The 19900-nt window shown below is 40.5% G+C and overlaps 1 protein-coding gene across 9 annotated transcripts in view; it reads right to left on the reverse strand.

Annotated features, from left to right (window-relative positions):
* Positions 1 to 19665, reverse strand: part of COP1 (COP1 E3 ubiquitin ligase) — a 132258-nt gene extending 112593 nt beyond the window's left edge. For 4 of the 9 annotated variants that reach the window (XR_004842494.1, XM_035898086.1, XM_035898087.1 and 1 more), the window contains exons 1-6: positions 19611 to 19665; positions 13422 to 13481; positions 11243 to 11340; positions 9820 to 9896; positions 7292 to 7411; positions 5242 to 5310 (exon numbers count right to left, since the gene is read on the reverse strand). Coding sequence is in view for 8 of the 9 variants with exons in the window: in XM_035898086.1 (XP_035753979.1) it covers positions 5242 to 5310; positions 7292 to 7411; positions 9820 to 9896; positions 11243 to 11340; positions 13422 to 13465 (408 nt within the window). In the remaining variant the exon portion in view is untranslated. Of the gene's footprint in view, positions 1 to 2294; positions 2464 to 5241; positions 5311 to 7291; positions 7412 to 7894; positions 8064 to 9819; positions 9897 to 11242; positions 11341 to 13421; positions 13482 to 18175; positions 18198 to 19327; positions 19479 to 19610 lie in introns of those variants that run through there. The other 5 variants (XM_035898085.1, XM_035898084.1, XM_035898083.1 and 2 more) reach the window with 5 other exon arrangements.
* Positions 19666 to 19900: the final 235 nt, after the last annotated feature.

Here is a 19900-nt window from a genome sequence, read left to right on the forward strand (position 1 = left end):
ACTCTCTACCAGGCAGCTGAGCTAACAATGTTTTAGGGCAAACTGTATGTATGATATATATGGTGATGTCTAACTTAATTTGGTAACATTAACAATTAACAAGGCTTCTTTTTAAAGTGATGAATTTAAAGTGGGGAGAGTTTTTTGTATTAACTGATATTATCAGCTCTCACAAAGTGTTCAAGATGAAAGAGCATGATCATTTAGAAGAAACTTGCAGAAGTATTTATGCAATGCAGCTAAGCTAACAGCATTAAAACTCTAGCATGAAAATATGAATTTTAAAGTCACAGGTTGTTGCATTTGGTTTCCCTTGAAAATAGGAATAAAAAAACCCAAAGTCAAGTATTTAATTATTAAACTTGACCTTCCAGACTCCTTGGATCCTTGATTTTAACAGAAGAGACTGCTGGATCAAAAAAAAGTGGAGAGTGTGCATTCAGTTAACTGTGTGCACATATGGAAAGACATACAGCCACGCTAAGTTTGCCTTAGAGACAACCAACTACTGTGGATGATCGATACATTTCTCCCCTCCAAAACTATCTGTTATTTTGTTGAAAAGGTATTTTCAAGCTTTAGCCATTTGTTTTCAATCTTTTCTCAAGAATTGTTTTCCCCCTATTACTACTGCCAAGGATTTGGGTTTTTACCACATTGCCATAGGTCAAAAAGAAAACAAAATACATAAACTTAAAAAAAAAAGCACTTGCAAATACCTTTGTGCAAAAAACATGTAGTAAATTCAGCTTGAAAGATCAATGTTTTGGAAAGTTATGAGCACGTCAGAACAGGATTTCTAATAGAAACTTCTGCAGGTGCTGAACCTCACATATATCTTCCAGAGAAATGATGAAAGTGCAAGAACCAGGCATTTGTCAAAATATCTGACTACAGCAATACTACGAATTCGTAAGTACAAGTCTATAAAGATACAGTTTTCTTCTAGATATAAACCCCCTCTAATAAGCTCAGAAGCCACCATTTCACGAAGGCAGGAAAAACCCCACAAAACTTAAGTGAAGTAAGCAAGGAGGGTTACAGGTGGTTAACTATATGCTCTGAACACAGGTACACTCATTAAGGCAATATCTGTATTAGCTAATAAAGTACCTAATCTCTACATAAGAACTTGCAGTATGTAATGAATAAAATCTGTGAATAATATTTATTGCATTATTTTAATAAAAGAGGCATATTAGGAAACAAAGTTACCAGGCAATTTTAAATTTCTTTAAACATTTAAGCCAAAAAGTTGAATCAGGCACTCTCAGCCACACAGAAGTTGTTTTTATTTATTTATTAAGAACTTTACATTGCTGCTATGGCTTACTGAACGCAATTGCAATTACTCTGCAGTCACCTCTATTACAACCAGGTTTGAATTAGGAAAGGAAAAAAGGTAGTCTTCATCCCCATAATAAAGCCTGCTCATAGGACTTATAGCTATGTGCAATGCATGTCATAGAAGTGTTCCAGGGTTTGCACGTGTTCCTTGAGTTCTGTCCTTGTTTCTTAAAAAAAAGTCACCTACTACAGCATCAAAAGAAACTACAGTAAGCTTTGAAGCGCTAATAATGCAGTAAAGCAGAGGAATGTTACTAGTGTTGCCACTTAAAACCCCTCTTCTCAGCCTCCAAACTAGCATTTCAGGCTTTCTGCAGACGGGATACATCTTCACCACCAGCATAACCCCTTTCCCAAACAGTAGCTCCTCTATTATCCACACAGAGGACTTCCTCCAGAAAGGAATATTTGTCAAACTCCACCAGCAACAGGGAGGACCTTGGGACTTACTAGAAACGAAGCATCAACTGGGTTAATTTACTTTATGGGTATATCTTGATTGCTGAAGACAGATTTTGATATCTTTCCAGAACTAAACTACTGACTGGTCTGTACTTTCCACTGGTTATAATTTTTCTTATCTTTATCAAGTGAAAAGAAAGATTGCTAGCAGCAAGCCTGGTAAGTCCTCATTTCCCTCTAGTGGGTTGACCCTGGCTAGGTACCAGGTGCCCACCTGGTACCTAGCCCCTCTATCACTCCCCTCCTCAGCTGGACAGGGGAGAAAAATATAATGAAAGACTCATGAGCCAAGATGACAGGGAGAGATCTTTCACCAATCACCATCACAAGCAAAACAGACTCAGCTTGGGGAAACTAGTTTAATTTATTACTAATCAAACCAGAGTAGGATAATGAGAAATAAAACCAAAGCTTAAAGATACCATCCCCCACCCCATCCATCCCCCCTTTCTTCCCAGGCTTAATTTTACTCCAAATTTCCCTACCTTCCTGCCCTCTGCCCAAGCAGCACAACTCCAATGGGGAGTGGGCATTGTGGTCAGTTCATCACTGATGCCGTTCTCTGTTCATCTTTGCTTCTCATTCCTCCCCAGGGGGAGGACTCCTCACACTCTGCCTCTGCTCCAGCATGGGGTCCCTCCCACAGGAGACAAGTCTTCCACAAATTTCTCCAACATGAGTCCTTCCCAGATGGCTACAGTTCTTCACAAACTGCTCCAGCATGGGTCTCTTCCATGGGGTGCAGTCCTTCAGGAACAAACTGCTCCAGCATGGGTCCCCCATTGCTATCACGAACCCTGCCAGCAAACCTGCTCCAGCATGGGCTCCTCTCTCCACAGGTCCTGCTAGGAGCCTGCTCCAGCACAGGCTCTCCATGGGGTCACAGCCTCTTCAGGCATCCACCTGCTCTGGCATAGGATCTAGCCCCTGGGCCGCAGGTGGATATCTGCTCCACTGTTAACCTCCATGGGCTGCAGGGGGCAGCCTGCCTCACCATGGTCTTCACCACAGGCTGCCAGGGAATCCCTGCTCCAGTGCCTGGAGCACCCCCTCCCTCTCCTTCACTGACCTTGGCATCTGCAGAGACTTCTCTCTCATTCTCACTCCTCTGGCTGCAGTTCTGCATGTTTGGTTTTTTTTTTGTTCCCCTTTCCTAAATATTATCCCAGAGGCGCTATCACCATTGCTGATTGGCTCGGCCTTGGCCAGCTGTGGGTCTGTCTTAGAGCTGGCTGGCATTGGGTCTATCAGACAAGGAAGCTTCTAGCAGCTTCTCAAGAAGCCACCTCTGTAGCCCCCTGCTACCAAATCCTTGCCACCCAAACCCAACACACCCTCAAAATAAGTGGTAAAGCCAGACACTAACCACTATGGCAAGGACAGAACTGACAAGCCTGCACAAAAGTCTTTTGAGATGTGACAGTCTGCATTTCCTGTCTGAATATAAGGAGTGGTAAGAAATAACATCAGAAGTCTTGGCAGAGGGAACACATAAGCAGGGACAGAGAGGATCTGAAATAAGCTATGCATCCCAATAGGCTTCATGGTGTTCCCAAGGCCACATTCAGAGAATCTGTAGCCAAAATTAAGTTTCTTTAGCCTTAGACAAAGAGATGCTTGCTATCCTTGTGCAATATTACTAAAGCCAAAGGCAGATGCAGATGAGACGGGAAAGGTTACCCAGGTGCCGAAAACCATAGTCAGTGGTGGAACACTGAGCTACGGTATGTTAAAAATCAGAAGCTACGCAGTTTTCTTTCCCTTCATCCTTCCCACTCAACATATGCAAAGTAAGGTAGGTATTAACAGCTTCTTCTGTGAGAGGTGTTCTAACTTAATTTCAACAGGGGGAGGAAAAAAGCGAAGTCATCACTGACTTTGTGGTACTGCCCCAAACACCCTGCACTTGAATCACCACAGGATTACCCAAGGAAGAGCACCCCAGCTAAGCTGTGTATGAAACCTCCTGAAGTACCTACTTCTCAATTCACCTCCTAGACAAAGGCTGAGTTGCCAGGAAACTTCCCCACTATCTTAATGGTCCCTCAAGCTGCACTGAATCTTGATGGAAGGTGTTTAATGAGTGCCAATGGGCAATGGCCAGAGCCTGCACTAGTTCTGCAGTGAAGATGAGTCAAGCTTCTGAAATTCTCTGCTTAATACTATATATTATGAATACAATAAAATGAAAGTAGATATTCTGAAGATTTGAGAGGTGTTTGTAGACTACATCACCATAAAAAAACCAAACTTCTACCAGCATTCAAAAAGTGAAAGCTAAAAAAAATCTCAATGGTTTAGAGCGATGCTTGTGCCTTTCCTGTTTAAGCAAAAAACCAGTAATACGTATTTCTCCACTTTTTCCAACCCTGAAGGATCAAACAAATAGCATGCTTCATACTAAACAATTAGGAGTGGAAGCATGCTACTTTGTCTACATGATATGTCTGGCACACTAGAGAACATCTTGGCTCTCACATTTTCCTTTGACAGCTATCCTAATAAACCATACTTTCACCACTTCCCATGGGATAGCATTCCTGGCCTAGTAGGTCTCATACTCAACAAAATACAACTTTATCTTGGACTCCATTTTCCCCTTTGGTTAGTTCCTTTCCATTACCTCTATTGGTTCTGGTCAGAAGGCCATGGATATCTTTTGGTGGACAGACTGAACAACTTGCTTTGGGATGATTCCATATCCAGACTCAGTCCATTCTGGAGAAGACTTCTTACACACATTGTCTTTACATGGTTCAAGTTTGACCTTAGTCACACCGTTGGGTCTTAATATTCTTCATATTTTTCATCAAAAACCATGACCTCCAAAAAAAGCTCATCCTTCTGCTGTTTTCACAACTATTTTTCTAGGTTTCTGAGATATTTCTGGTACTTGGGTTTATACATTGCATGACATTATAAATTATAAGTCCCAAACCATGAAAGACAGTGTATGTGATTATGGAACCCTCTCTCATTCCTTGAAACACTCATTTTGAGACAAATAAGGAAAGAGCACAGTATATTCATTCTTTTATGACACAGCATTAGTCACAGCATTTGATACACTAAAAGAAAAAAAAAAGTGTGACAATTTCACTCCTTCCCCATTCTTCAGTTTTCCCATCACAGAAAAATCTTGTTTCAAGAATTTGATGTAAATTTACAGTGAGGAATCTCTATCCTCAAGCTCCCTTCTTCCCACACGCTTCACCAGTGTGAGACAAAAAGGCAAGTGATTAAAAATTGAAGCTGTCACATGTAAAGAGATTAATTTTCCTTGAAACCCACATGTTCTCTGCCTGAGACTTCCCCAAACATACTTTGCCTTCTTTGCAGAGATAATGCCAGGCTAACACATCACTTAAACAGAAGTGAACTGGTAGAAAGCAGCAGACAACACCTCACCCACTGAAAAACAAAGCAAGTTACCTCTCGTTTGTTTCTCCTGGCAACTTTGAGAAATTCCATAAGGATCTGCAATTGGGCAGCATGGGACTCCTGTAACACAGTAAATAAGGTATATGAAAGAGTTACACTTCCTCAACAGAAACAAACATTAATTTTATACACAGAAATCCACACTTAGCACAGAAACAGCTTTCATTTAGAGGTAAGGAAGAGAAAATAGCTTAAGGCAGTTTTAAGAATAGCGGTTTTACTTTGTGTCACAGGTTTTAAGGTTTTGTTTGCCTCAAGTTTTTACATGAAGGCAGAAATTGTTGTAGCAGCTCTTGTTTGTGCATTACTGAGGACTTCCTAATAAGCTGAAATGCTTGAGGTTTTTTGGCTACCTGAAATTGCTTTTGGAATACAGGTTCCTTACAGATTCATCTTCTACCCTGTAAGATCATTAGCATCCACTTCATGATTAACATACTAAAGCATGAAGTATTTATATAAAACATCTCCCCCTAAAATTAACATTTGTGTTTATACAAAGAGATTACTGTTTAAGATTACTTCAGAGTGGAAAACAACAATAAAGTCACTGATGAAACTAAAATATCCCTTTCCAGTCTTAAAACCCAAATTGGCCAAAAACTTGACAGGGCAAGATAAGAGAAGCACAAGAGGAAAGAAAAATAACTTATAATCCAGCATTAATATAGCCCAAATCCTATCCTAGAATTCAGAGACTTATTTTCACAACCTACCAAAATATTTATTGTTAAAGGACTGTGAACATACATTCAAAAAGGATCAAAAAAATAGGAGCATGCAGAATCCATTAAAGGCAGATAGGACAGGAAAAGTAAAGGTATTAGGATGCAAGTCTACTACTTTTCTGAGATTATTTTCTTCCTCCCCACCCCGTGACAATAATGAAAGTGAAGCAAGTAAAACTAGAAAGGAAAAATATTTTAAAATTGTTCTTGATGTGTCAGGTGTGGTTTTTATTTCTTTGGGGGTTTTTTGGTTTTGTTTCGCTTTTTTTTTAAGGTTTAGTATCCTTAAAAGAATATTCCTGCCCAGAGGCGCCTATGCACTCAGTCCTGTGCCACCTTTGTTTCAGATTTGTCACAAATGACACAAAAAGGCTTGAGGGGGAAGAAAAAAAAAGTTTTACTCTGAAATCAGAAACCATACACCCATATCTTCAATGAGCCACAATAGAAAGAAGTTATGTAGAAGTCCCCATGCAAGAACTTAACATAACAGTTTTGCTAGTAGTCAGTAAAAATATTTTTGGGTTACTTTCCAGAACCACAAGTTGCATATATATTCATTCTGCAAGAGTGAATAAGATAAGCCATTCCCAATACCACTTTTCCTCACCCATTTTAAGCACCATTGAAATCCACCCTCCTGCCCAAAGTTCACTAGGCCAAATTTCATAATCCAGTTCAATTTAGAAGGTCTGGCTCTCACAAATGGAAAACATTCACTTGAGACCAATAGCATGGAATGGCCAAACACATGAGAACTATCCCAAACCAACTACATTTCAGTTAAATCATAGGAACAGCTGGCTTCATATTGTATAAATCTTCAAACCAATCTCATAAGCAAGACATCTGAACTTTTCTTTCAAGCATTAAATGCTAAAAAAAGTCTTCAGGGATAGCAGTTATTCAGGTTCTACCAGTTCCAATAGAAATTAAAAGGTGCAATTCTTTTCCACATGTTCACTGAGTTTATTCCTTAACCTGTATTTTGCTTGTTACCAGGAAAGGTCTGATATTTACTTGTGCAACAGTCAATTAGCAAACATCTTCATATGCATTTCTGTATTCTGCTAGCTACTTTCTCTTATCATTTCCCATTTTACCTGCCTGCCAGCCACAACATCATAAGCGTGGAAGTGTTAGTTTGCTACAAAGGTCAGTAAGTGGCCAACCCATCACCACCAAAAATGCAAGAGAAAACTCCAAGCAATTAATCTGGCAATAGAAGCTTACTTCAAGAAAATAAAAGCATGAAAATAAACTTTTAACTTGACAACAGTATTCACTTAAGTAAGACATGAGAAACTTCTTACTGCTTCCAACTGCTTCTTCTTTTGCACCAGCAGTTCCAGCATCAGGTTAACATTGGCCAAGTCAAGATTGTCTTGATCAGTTCCCAACAAATCTTGAATTATCTGCCACCTATGGCCATTCTAGAAAAGACAATAAGAGATGCTGGAGAGACAGTGGGTTCAAGCCATCCAGGGCTATATCCAGCAACAGATATTAAAAGCAACACCACAGTATTTCATCCCTTTGTAAAAATTGCAAAACAATTTTCAGGGATCAAAATTACCAATCCTCCCACATGTACAGGATATAGCTCTTCTGTCCTACTGTGTAAACACTTATCTTATTTGGAAGATATCTGTGCTTTATGAGAGCATAGCTGCTACTGCTAGGAAGAGATTATTTCACAGCCACAATTTTATCTGATTTGTGCCCTATTTTCTGAGAACATATTTCTAAGGGGAGAAAGAAAAAAACATGTTTATCCAAGCTTAGTTGGATTACATCTATCTGAAATACTGTTAAGTGGCAATACCTTTTAATTTTTTTAACCAAGTAATAGGTAAAGCCCTCATGCTAAATTCAAATGGAAGAAGGTACTATCAGCTTATTTTTTCTATTCTCACCTCCCACACTACTCCTCTTAAGAATATTTTCACAGTAAATGTGAGAGCAGGAAAGAAGATGGAGCTCATCAGGGTGATCTTCTCATTCAACCTGTTAGAACTGAGAAGGACTCCTCAGAGAGACAGCATGCTACCATGCAGCCCATTCTTCCATACAGGCTGTTTGCTCTTCTCTTTGTCAGCAAAAAGTAAAAAAGTATCTTTTAGCACAGGAAAACCTGAATAATAGGTTAACGCTAATATAGCCTTACATTAAAAAAGCCTCAGGAACCAACAGGAGCAGCTGAAAGGTCCTTAGGCCTTCTAAAGAAACAAAGCTGGATTAAAAAAATCCTGCCCTATAAAAGCTATGACACCAGATCTAAATATTTAGATTTGCAAGAACTAGAAATGCCATCCAGTCTAAACCAGACATTTTCTAAGAGGTTGTAGCCTATCTGTATTAACTAGATTAAGAAAAATAAAATATGTAACATCCCTATAGAACACAACTTTTTACTTTTCACACAACTCCCAACAGAACCTGCAGAAACCACACAGGCAAAAACTCAATTTCAATCTGTAACAACTGGAAAAAATATAATTTTTAAGCAAGTCAGTAAGATTTGACACAAACTTCTTTAACATACTGATGTAGTTAAATGTACTACAGCTAAACTGCTCAGAAAGCTTCAAAGATGTCTTAACATGATTTCTTAATGAGACAAATCCATGACCAAGAAACAGTGCATTTGCTGCAATGTGTCTTGAAAGAGTTCTCTTAATACCAAGAGTAATACAAGGGAACAGGCACATTAAGAAGCTGATACAACAGCAAGGTTTCTCTTTTTAGAGATGTCAGTATTTTTTATTTTCTGCCAAAAGGTGGACACAATATTGGTTTGAGCATGAAGTCATGGTAGATTTCCACTTACAGGTAGTTAGATAACATAGATGTATTAACGGGCATAGTTTTTAAAGGTGAGCTATGAGAAAGAGTAGAGCCAATTTCCAAGAAGTTCCTGTACATGCCTTCAGGTCAACTGTGTGCATTTTAAACCAGATATGGTTTATCTATATTTTATATTGAATATATAAACTTACTGTGAGTAAACCAATGAATCCTTAAAGCACACTCTTTTCTAAAGCATGCAACTGCTGAAGACACCAGTTTCTGCAACGCAGCCCCTAAATTAATAACTCTTCAATAGAGGGGTTTTTTAACTGACAAAAACAGGGGCTCCATGATTTTAATATTACTTCGCAACCTTATGAGTTACAGAAGCCAAGGAAGGAAGCCAGACATAGCAAGACAAATATTCAAGTTTCCTGGTTAATGTCATATATTATTTTTGATCTTAATGCACAAGAGCATCCGCTACTGCTGTACAGAGGTTTTCATGAACCAAGAACACAGATCACGCTCTGTTTCTGTGACATGAAGCAAGTCTAGAAGATATCCAGGCAGTTTTATCTGGGATCAGAGCCAGAACATCAGTACTCTGAACGCAACCTTCTCCCTCTTGTGGTTGGTATTAGCCTTACTCCAATTTCCCTGTAGAACACAACCTCTCGCACATGATCAGGCAAGCCTGTGGCACTTCTAATCATCCATTATTCTCATTGTAGCTGTAATTTCCAACACTGAATGAAAATTATTACCTTTAAACAAGTGTGCTTCCATGGGTAGTTTCTCAGGTTGTGTCCAATACATCATATGACACTTAACTATGCTAGCACAGTTTGCCTCTACATGTATATTGCTGGCAGGACAAATGAGAGTTAACAAGGTTGAAGGGATCTAGTGCCACTGATATTGATATTATTCCCATAAATCAAGTTAAAGCATCAGCTCAACAATGTTTAATTTAGAAGAAATTACCACATAATGACAATTGCTATAAAGAGCTATTAAATAAATATAAAGTAAAAAAGTTGGAACATACGGTGCTACTCACTGAATGGTCCAGTTTGAGCCTTTTCTCCTCAGATCTTTGCTTCTGTTTAAGAATAAGTTCATTGACTAAAAAAAATAAATAGGATGTCAGAGTTGGACTTAAAGTTCACAAAAAAGCATGAGAAATTCTACCTCAGTATTTTTACTTTATGTATTAATTCCACAGTAAGTTCATCAGCAATTAAAACAGTTGAAGATATCTCCATTTTCTCTCACCAATTTATTCCTTGATTTTTTTTGGTAAAGTATATAAAGATTTTTAAAAGTCATCAGTGAATACAATGCCTATACATTCCCCAAATCACTTCAGTTCCCTTTTCTAAGTGCCCACGGTTCTTTGACAAAGCTTTTCAACTCCAAAGCAGAAGTTATCACAGAAGATTAGGAAGGAGACAAAACATTAACTGACTTACTACAGGCTAAAAACAAGCACAGCTGAATAGAATAACTTTTTCCTTTAACCATTATGTGCATTTTTAAAGATGCATTTTCGCTACAGTTTTATTTCACACCAATTTAGTGAATGGTGTGAAGACAAAGATAACCTCAACCCTTTGCACACACATATACAAGCTTGTCCCCCTCCTCATGTCTCCCCCACCCCCACCCCAGTCTGAAACCCCTGAATGTAGGAAGGAGTATGGAAGCAACGCTCTACAGCCTAACACATCCTCCAAGACCTGCCTCAGCACCACCTTTGGCACAACATGCTTGGGTCTAAATCGGGATACCCATTTCTGAAGCATTCCTTGGCTACTATGGCTTTTAATCTATTCACTATTAAATCAATATCCCAGCACACAAACCCAAGACTTGATTTAATTTTGATATTCCGTGCTGCAATGTGCTTCCTTTGATCTTTTCTCCCCATAACAAAGTTTTAGACTATTTCCAGTTAGCAACATTTCCCTCCTCTGTTTAAGCAATCAACTAGGATTACATATAGGTATGTGTATGAATATTTTCTCTGTATCTACTTTACACATACATACATGGACCTCACTACAGTAGCCAAAATAGTACAACGTGTAGTTCAGTCTCCCCCCCCGCCCCGCTTTCAGTGTCCATGCTTTGTAAACAGGGCGTGTTCTTGATTATTAGACAAGAGTGCAAGAAAACAGAAGTAAATAATGATACTCAAATCTCCAGCCATCAGAAAAACATCTTCATTTTGCTTTTCTTAGTATGCAAACAGCAACAAGTCAGTCTCACTACTGTAGCTCAGCATACAGAACTGCTGGAGGCAGTGGAGTATTAATGATTTATTCTACTAACCACTTTTTTTTTTTATAAAAAACACAGTTGACCAAAGGACTGATGTTTGGATTTTGTTTTCAATATCCAGAAGCTGGTTATTTATAGGACAAATTTACAAATGCCTGCCTTCTCATGCAAGCAAGCCAAGAGCTCACCTAAGAAGTTGGGATAGAGATGATCTATGTTGTCCACAACATAGTTGCATTTGGGACATCTGTTATTGTCTTCCAAGCTCTGGTGAATACATTTATAGCTGTTTAAAACAACATAAAAAACAAGTGAGCAAACATGAAGGAACAAAACATAAGCACAGGGTAAATAATATCAACCTTAGATAATGTGTACTGTGTTGCCAGCTAGCAGCCACATTACCAAGATCCTACATTGAAGTAAAAATGTTCCAACATTAACTCAAAGCATGCTACAGCAGAAAGACAGCAAAGTTTCTTGGCAAGGATTAAATACCTTTCACAAAAGGTATCCAAGTACTTCACTCGTTTCCCTGAGGATTGTGGCAACATGGATACTTCAGCCACACAGAATCACAGAATGGCAGGGGATGGAAGGGACCTCCAGAGATCATCCAGTCCACCCCCCCGCTAAAGCAGGTTCACCTAGAGCAGTTTGCACAGGATATCGTCCAGGCAGGTTTTGAATATCTCCAAAGAAGGAGACTCTACAACCCCCCTGGGCAGTCTGCTCCAGTGCTCTGTCACCCTCAAATTAAAGAAGTTCTTCCTCATGTTCAACTGAAACCTCCTATGCTTCAGTTTGTGCCCACCGCCCTGTTGCTGGGCACCACTGAGAAGAGTGACTCTGTCCTCTTAACATTCACCCTTAAAATATTTGTAAGCATTTGAAATCCCCTCTCAGTCTCCTCTTCTTCAGGCTAAACAAGCCCAGCTCCCTCAGCCTTTTGTCATAGGGGAGAGGCTCCAGTCCCCTAATCATCTTTGTAGCCCTCCTCTAGACTTTCTAGTAGTTCCTCATTCTTCTCAAACTGGGGAGCCCAGAACTGGATGCAGTACTCCAAATGCAGTCTCACCAGGGCAGAGTAGAGGAGGAAGATAACCTCCCTCAACCTGCTAGCCACACTTCCATCTTGAATTTACACCCCCTCTTCCACAGGTAAAGAAACAGACTGCATTATTCAGAAGCAACTCTTTTAGATTAGCCAAATACTTATCAAGCAACATTAAAAGCTATTGTGCATTTTGGGTAATTGAACACAGAAGAAATGCGTTCACCAACTTCTCACATTTCCCTCACTCCCAGCTGTTGCTCTCACCAGAAAGGACTTCAGAGGTGCTCTCTGTTGAGCTGTTAGCTATTTGAGGGACAGAGTAACTACAAGATGCACTTCAGCATCAAGTTTAAGCATCTCATTAAGAACCTAGCTTCACGTTAACTGCTGGTAAAGACATCATGTGACAACATTGCTCTGTTCTTTCTAAATAAAGATAATTGAATGCTTCTCATCTTGGACTTTTAAAAAAGTTACAGATCACAGGGATAAAGTGTTACCATAGAAGGCACAAAATCAGCTGTTGTCTTACCTGCTGCAGGACAAAACACTTCTGAAAGTTAACTGAATCTGCTGCTTGAGGAAGTGCTTTATACTACCAAAATACCACCTCTTGTAAAAGGCAGGCAATTTATTTCTAGTTAGCAGACACTGTAAGAGTATAATGTACATGGGACATTAAAACATCATGGTTCAACATTTATTGCAATCCCTAGTTGAGAGCAGGAGTAGCAGATAGTTCTGTACCTGCCCCTGGAGGGTTCTCTTACTTCCCCACAAAACATTTGCTCCTCAGTGTGTTATCTCTGGCTGTCATGAGAAGTAAGTGGACCTTAGGCCAATTTAATACAACAGAAACAAACCTGAAGCATATACTCTCTTAAAAAGTTTAAGATAATTGCAATAGACAATGTGCAAGCCACTTCAAACTGTGTATGGTCTTGCACAAAGGCAAGGAGGACCTCCCAACACCAACAGTCACTCCCATGACCTCTACAAAGGTGAGACCCAGTGCTTCAGGTGGTAACAGACACCTTTCATTTCCAATACAGATAAATAGACAAACTGTTCTGACTCTAGGTACTGGATGCTACCAGCAGTTTATGACCATTTTATTTCTTTACAGAGGAAACATTTTTAGTTCTAAACACTGGTAGCCATCCTTTAGAATTTTATTTCAACCTCTTTCTTCAGTGCAGGGACAGAAAACAGAAAAGTAGCAAAAACTTGGAAGAAAAGGGATTCACAGCAATGTCGGTCCTCACATGCTGTAAGAGATGGACATTTTGCACAATACAAAAAAGTCTTACCAGAAGCTATGTCCACATTTTGTCATGTAGGCTTCTTCAATCATATCAAAACAGATGGGGCTGGAAACAAAAAAACAACATAAAAATCACAAATATGTCTTTTTATGTTAATAAAGGAAGGAAAGTATTATTAATTCAAAGCAGCCACCTAATCACACTTAGGTAATATATTCTATTTGCAAAATGAAAGAGGACACAAAAGTGCAACAGCAAGCAGGCTGTATAAAGATCAAAAGGGCAATCAATGTTCTTTGAACTCAGAATGATTCTGCAGTTTGCTACAATTAGAAACCAGGTTAAGTGTTTGCTCTTGAAACTTCCAACAGTTGCAAACCACCCAAAGCCAGAATACCTTCAACAGGCAAGGCTGCAGAAGAACCTCCTAACCCTAACCATCTGTACTAGGTCTCAAACAAAGTGTAAAAAACCTGGGTTTTTTTACATTAACAGATATAAGGTATTTGTAAGTTACACCAAAATTAGTTTATCCTTCCTTTTTTCAGTCAATAGCTATCCATAATTAAAAAAAATGCAAAGAGGCAGAGCAGAACAGAAATAGTAATGATGTCATGAGAACAAGAATTAATAAGCAGGAGGAGAAAGAAGGTGCCAACGAGGGGGTGTGCCTGCAGAGCACTGCCAGGGAGCAGGCTGGCTGCTGAAGAGCACTATGAAGGTACAGTGCAACCAGAAGAGGGAACCAACAGTCAAGCATGGCATTACGAAGTCAAAGACAACAGGAAAGGTAGAATATGGGACTGTTCATTAGGAAGACAGAGGAATGCAAATGGAAACAAGGGCTTTAGTTTTTCCCAGGACTAGCTAGTGACCAAAGCGCAGCCAGCTCTCTGGGATGGATCACCAAGGACCAAGCAGGGAGCTGAAAAGAAGGATGTGCAAGCAAGCAGTGCTCCACAGGAACCTGAGCAAGACAAGAGACATAGGAATTCAATGAGATGGGTGGTGGAAGAAATCCATCTCATCATCAAGCAGCTGTGACATGTTTGAAAGGATAACAAAACACAAATGAAAGCAGAGGAGAGATGCCCCTTACTTCCAGTGACTCCTGTGGCTGCTATCCCTGGTAGCTGGTAAGATATGCTCTCACATACATACTCATCTTCAGATCTTGGCCAGCTATCCAGTGAGATGCTGTGGACAGCAATGTCCATTCCGCACATAACACAGGTATCAGCTGTGTCACAAGCTTCACCTTGCTTTCAAGCCCTTACAGAGATCCAAATGCTCTTCTCTCACTCCCACAAGTCGACACCAATCTCAGATCAGAGGTTTTCACCAGCATTTGTTTTCTTCAGAAACAGCCTCCACCTACCTACAGCCAACAAGGCAGTTCCCACAGAATGAGCTGTTAATAAACTGTTAAGAGCTTTTGAAAAGCATGAATCTTTTTGAATCCAAGATTAAAACCCCAGACCTTAGACTGAAATAAGCAATGCTTGGCTGAGCAAGGGAGGGGAACACTTCAATTTCTCCCTTGTTAGCACTCCACAGAAGTCATTGCCCCTTTCTGTCATCCATTTTAGAGGACACTAACATTTGTTACCCCATTAGGCATTTAAAAATAGGAAGGAGTAAACACCTCTTAAATAAACGCTTATTTTTTAAGCCCATATAGGGGAAGCTGTGGCCCCTGCCAATGCAATCCCCCTCTGAATGACCAAACTGGAAAAAACAGATGCCACAAAAGGTTTGTCCAACCTCATGTACAAACCAGGTTGTCTTACATATTCCACCAATAGTCTGTATAAACACAACATAAAGGCACACAAATCAAAAAGAATGCTACTCTCTGAACAAACTGAGCCACCAGCTCTGTTCTTCAAAAGAAGCCTCCAAATAATGAACCATGCACCTGTTCCTCTTCCACCCTGACAGACCCTTCTCTGCACATCATCTGCCTTGAGTAGCACCAACTTCAGGAGTTAAAAATCACTGTTTCAGAGTTAGAAGTTATTTTGTTTCAAAGCACTGTTTAGTCAGAATAAATTATGACCAAACTTAGCCAACAAGTGTGGATTAATAAGAGAATCAGGCATCCTTGCATTCTATTAGCTGGCCTTTAAATAAGAAAGGCAAAGACTTATGGTCATATGAGTGTCTGAGACTGGTTTCTTCACACTGGTGATGAACCGCTTAACTTCTTCACCTTCTAGCCAGCTGTACAACATAGTCCCACTCTCTGTATCACGCTAAAAACTGCTATTCCCCACAGGGCCAGATGTGGTTTTTCGAGCACAGTCCTAATGACCTGCCTCCAGAAAGCACAGCTATCAACAAGGCTATAATGCTCCTCTGTCTGCAACAGGACATCACAAATTAGAGCTAAAAAGATGAAGATTACTTCCTAACACAACAGTTACCCAAGACCACTGTTTCCAAACTTCTTATTCTTTATAAGAGTTTGACTGGAAAAGTGACAGAGCCAAAACAGTTGAGAAAAAACAAACAGACACAGCCATTCAGTTCCAGGGTCATCATTAACAGAGCCTGAAGTTTCCATTAAGAACTGTTTCCCCTGAAATGCTCACTGATTTACAAGTAGAAACAAGATTGATGTCTTTTAATACTTATTGAAGCCAAGCTGGCTATAACACATAAAAGTTGCTATGCACCAGCTGTTTTAAGTTAATCTAGCACAGAGGGAAGGTTAAGAAAGTAGTGGAGTGATGAGGACTTAAGACATACTACAGCTCGTAGTATACACCAAAACTGAGAAGCATAGGAATGGCGAAATCAAGGTTTCTCTGCATGAGGTAACTCTTCCTCTCTACTTAAGTAGCAAAGCCATGTAAAAAGGATGCAAATTACTTCAACAAGCCAAAACTGTCGCTATTCTTTACTAGATATTGATGCCTTATTTACTAAACAGGTTTTTTTTATCCAGCACTGCAAAGGTTTACCATTCTTTCTATACAGGGTAGACCTCATTTTTTAAATCATTTACACCAATTTCATGCTACTAAATTTTGCCAGCTGGTTTCAAGGCATCTCACAAGAGTGCTACTATCACCCTGCTGCTACCCAAACACTTGGCTGAAGTGGTAACTATAGAATTTAAACATGTTTCAAATTTCTTTCTCCTCTGCAGCAAGTAAGACCCATTACAGTTTTTCCCTCCTATTCTGTTCCTCTTCAGTCTAAGCAGAGAGCAGGACTTGCTGCAGACTCTGTTCTTCACTGGGAAGGTGGCCAGGTTAAAGATCACTTGGCATTACTATCTACTCAATAGGAAGCTCCAATATAACAACAGATTATAAAACCATCATCGTACATGGTATGTAAACAGCTCACTGTTTTAAGTTTGTGACCTCCAGGGTCAGTCTGCAGTATTCCTTACTAAAGGGGTTTGCCAGATCACAAACACATGAACAACTACACTCAGCCCATGCCTGGCATTAACAGGTAACCACCTCAGGAAAGAACTGTTTAAAACCCATGAACCTGCAAGCTCACCTTTAAACATGCCACACAGCCCTTCCCACACCTGAGTTTGTTGGATGTACCTCTCCAGGTCAGTATGCAATGTGCCCCCCCTTCCATACTTTCTTATCTATACCAGAGCTCAGAAACAAGCACTGGTATGAAGTAGCCACTGAAGACACAGCCTACAGCAAGATCCCCTCCATCCAGGGAGCAAAGCAGGTAGTAACTGGTCTTAAAGAGGTTTAGTTAACCACTAATTGGGAGGGTTAATGTAAGGCCTGGGAAAACTGTAAGCAATTACACTGCTGGACAAGAGAAAATCCTCTGATTAGAGGATTCCCTCTCAGGTACTCTCCAGGCAACCAGGAAGAGACCTAGCTGCAGGAGCAGCACAAACCCTACCTTTAAATTCTACACCCTGTGCTAAGAGAAACTAAAAGTTTCCCCTTTTATTATAAAGTTGTCCAGTAAGTTAGGCCTATTTGCTTTCCTGACTAGAGTTACACATTTCCAGGCAGAAGCTGATACATACTACAAACAGTACACACACTTGCAAACTCCTGAGAACACGCTTGCTAAACATTTCACAACCCAGACTAGCAACGTATGCCAACATTTGCGTTAAAACTGAGGGCTTACATTGCTGAGATAGCACTTGCAGAAGACAGGCAGAAAGGCTGCAGACATTAACATTATTTACAGGACTTCCACTTGCACCTTGCTGTTTGAAACTCATCCAAACTTTTTTATTCTTTCCCACCTTCAGTCTGATACAGGCAGAATCTACCACTGAGTTTACAGCTGTAGCTAACTGCTAGCAACTCACAGCCCATGTTCAGAAAAGTTATCGAACATTCCCTGCAGCTGGCAGCATCTTGAAAGTGTCCTTATAGAAAAAAAAACATGGAAAATTCTGCTTCTCAGACTGAGATATCCAAAACGTATTTAAATCAATTATTTAAACCCTCTCCCCCCACAAACCTGTCTTCTTGGACATTGCTCAAAATTCCACAGCCGCCCAGTTGAGTTTATTTCTGTACTATATAACTGTATTGCTAACTCAAAAAAAAAAGAGGAATACTATGATTTGAAGCTAGTATCAATATAAGCAAGAACAAGCCCTACAGCCCACAGAATACACAGCAGTGAAGAACCCAGGTCAGTTAACTGTAATTATCATCTGCTCTTAAAGCTTCTGACCTGCACTTCAGTATGCAAAATGTAGCTCTTTGTAAATGCCAAGAAAAGGGGGACAAGAAAATACGTTTTTCCCTGATTACTACTTAGCTGATTTTTTTTTTTGCTCTCACTAGTTCAGCCAACAGCACTCCTCAATGAGGAGAAATCAGCTAATTACATGTTCTCCTTGAAGGATGCACAGTACTTACCTGCAGAAAAAAAAAACCAACAAGAATCTCAGCTTTTTGAACCATCTTAAAATCCTTCAACTGGCCTACAAACTTATTATGGGCGTAATTTCACTTCAAACACCCTCATTTCTATGAGAGACAACAAAATGGGAAAATGACAGCTGTCTAGAAAGGGACAGGGAGGCATGGTTGCAGACCACTACTGCCAGAGTGTAACTGGCAAGGGAACAGAGGGGCACAGGCATTCACAACCAAGTTAACCCCCAGGACCAACAGCAACGCAGCCATCTCCCACACCAAATGCCCTTAAATCCACCTAACATTGCCTAGAGCTTTCAGCCAGAGCAGGACATCAGCTGATTACAGCTGCGCTCTCACCCCAATTCTGCTACTGAGGAAACAACTACTTGCAGTAATAAGTAGTAATTTTTTTTATTACTTATTACTAGTAAGAAGTAGTTACTGCTTTTTCTGCCACCTTTTAAGCAGCTTCAGGTTCTCATTTCAGTAGCAAGGATATTTCCTATCTGTTCTCCTAGACAGCTTACAAAGCTGTAAAATCAAGTCTACAGGTTTATGAGACAATGCTTGTCCTGTGGAGATGCCAAACATCCAACCTTCACCTGTAAATCAGAGCTGTCAAAGTCATTTGGGAAGCTGTGCCCCACTTCTCTTCCTCTTTTTTTTTTTTTTTACAGTTTCTTTCCAATACATGACTTTCCTACAACTCAAGCTTCTGCTGAAGATCTCACTGTTTGCCTCTCTGACGCGAACACTTGCCCCTATTTTCTGTTCTCACATTTTAGTACATTCTATCAGGTATAAAAAGCAAACCTACTCCTTATGTGAGGAGGTTTGAAACGCGTTAGCAATGGGATTTCCTTATAACTGCAAATTACCAACAGTTCTCAAACCACACATTGCAGTGGGCCTCGGTCTACCACTTCTGCTGAAAGTGTATTTCCAGCTACAAGCTACAGCTTTGGTCAAACATTAGAAGGACAGCATCTGAACAGCTTCAAGAAAACTCTTTATCCCATCATCACTGATATTTCCCACTCATCTGGTTTGAGGTGCCAGACTGACACAAACCTTATTGCCGTTTCAAACTAGTCAACCTTTCCCAGCAAGGGAGGCAAACACACGCTGGCTTTGCTGGAGCTATCAGCCACCAGGACACTCCCTGGCTCCCCACTCAAAGGAGCACAAAATCCTCCGCTGGCTCCTCTTCCAGAGGTCAGAGCAGGGCAGTGCAAAGGCTCTGGAGGGGCCTTCTCACCCACCAGAGGCCAGAGCCCCTCCGCCCCTGCTGAGGCTACACCGCCCAGGAGAACAGGGCATTTGCTTGCAGTGTCAACACATAATGAGGAAACACCTTGGGTTGCGGGTCCTTTCCAGTAAGTTGAGCTGCTCTGGAGCATACCCGAGGAGGAACCTGCTGGGAATAACCTGATTTTGCTTAAAAACAGAGAAGGTGAGGAGAGCAACGCTGCCCCACAGGGCCAAAAAGCAAACAGATAGCCACAAAGCGGGGGGGAGAAACCCCAAAGCCATAATCCCTCGAGGGCCATTAGTCCTATAAACGCCTCTCCCCCTCAGGGAGCCCCTGAGGTGCCGTTGCCGGCTGCTCCGTCCTCGCGCCGGTATTTTATACCCCCCGGGCTT

The sequence above is a fragment of the Egretta garzetta genome, unplaced genomic scaffold (genome assembly GCF_000687185.1).
Source record: "Egretta garzetta isolate BGI_Z169 unplaced genomic scaffold, ASM68718v1 scaffold187, whole genome shotgun sequence".
Taxonomy (NCBI): domain Eukaryota; kingdom Metazoa; phylum Chordata; class Aves; order Pelecaniformes; family Ardeidae; genus Egretta; species Egretta garzetta.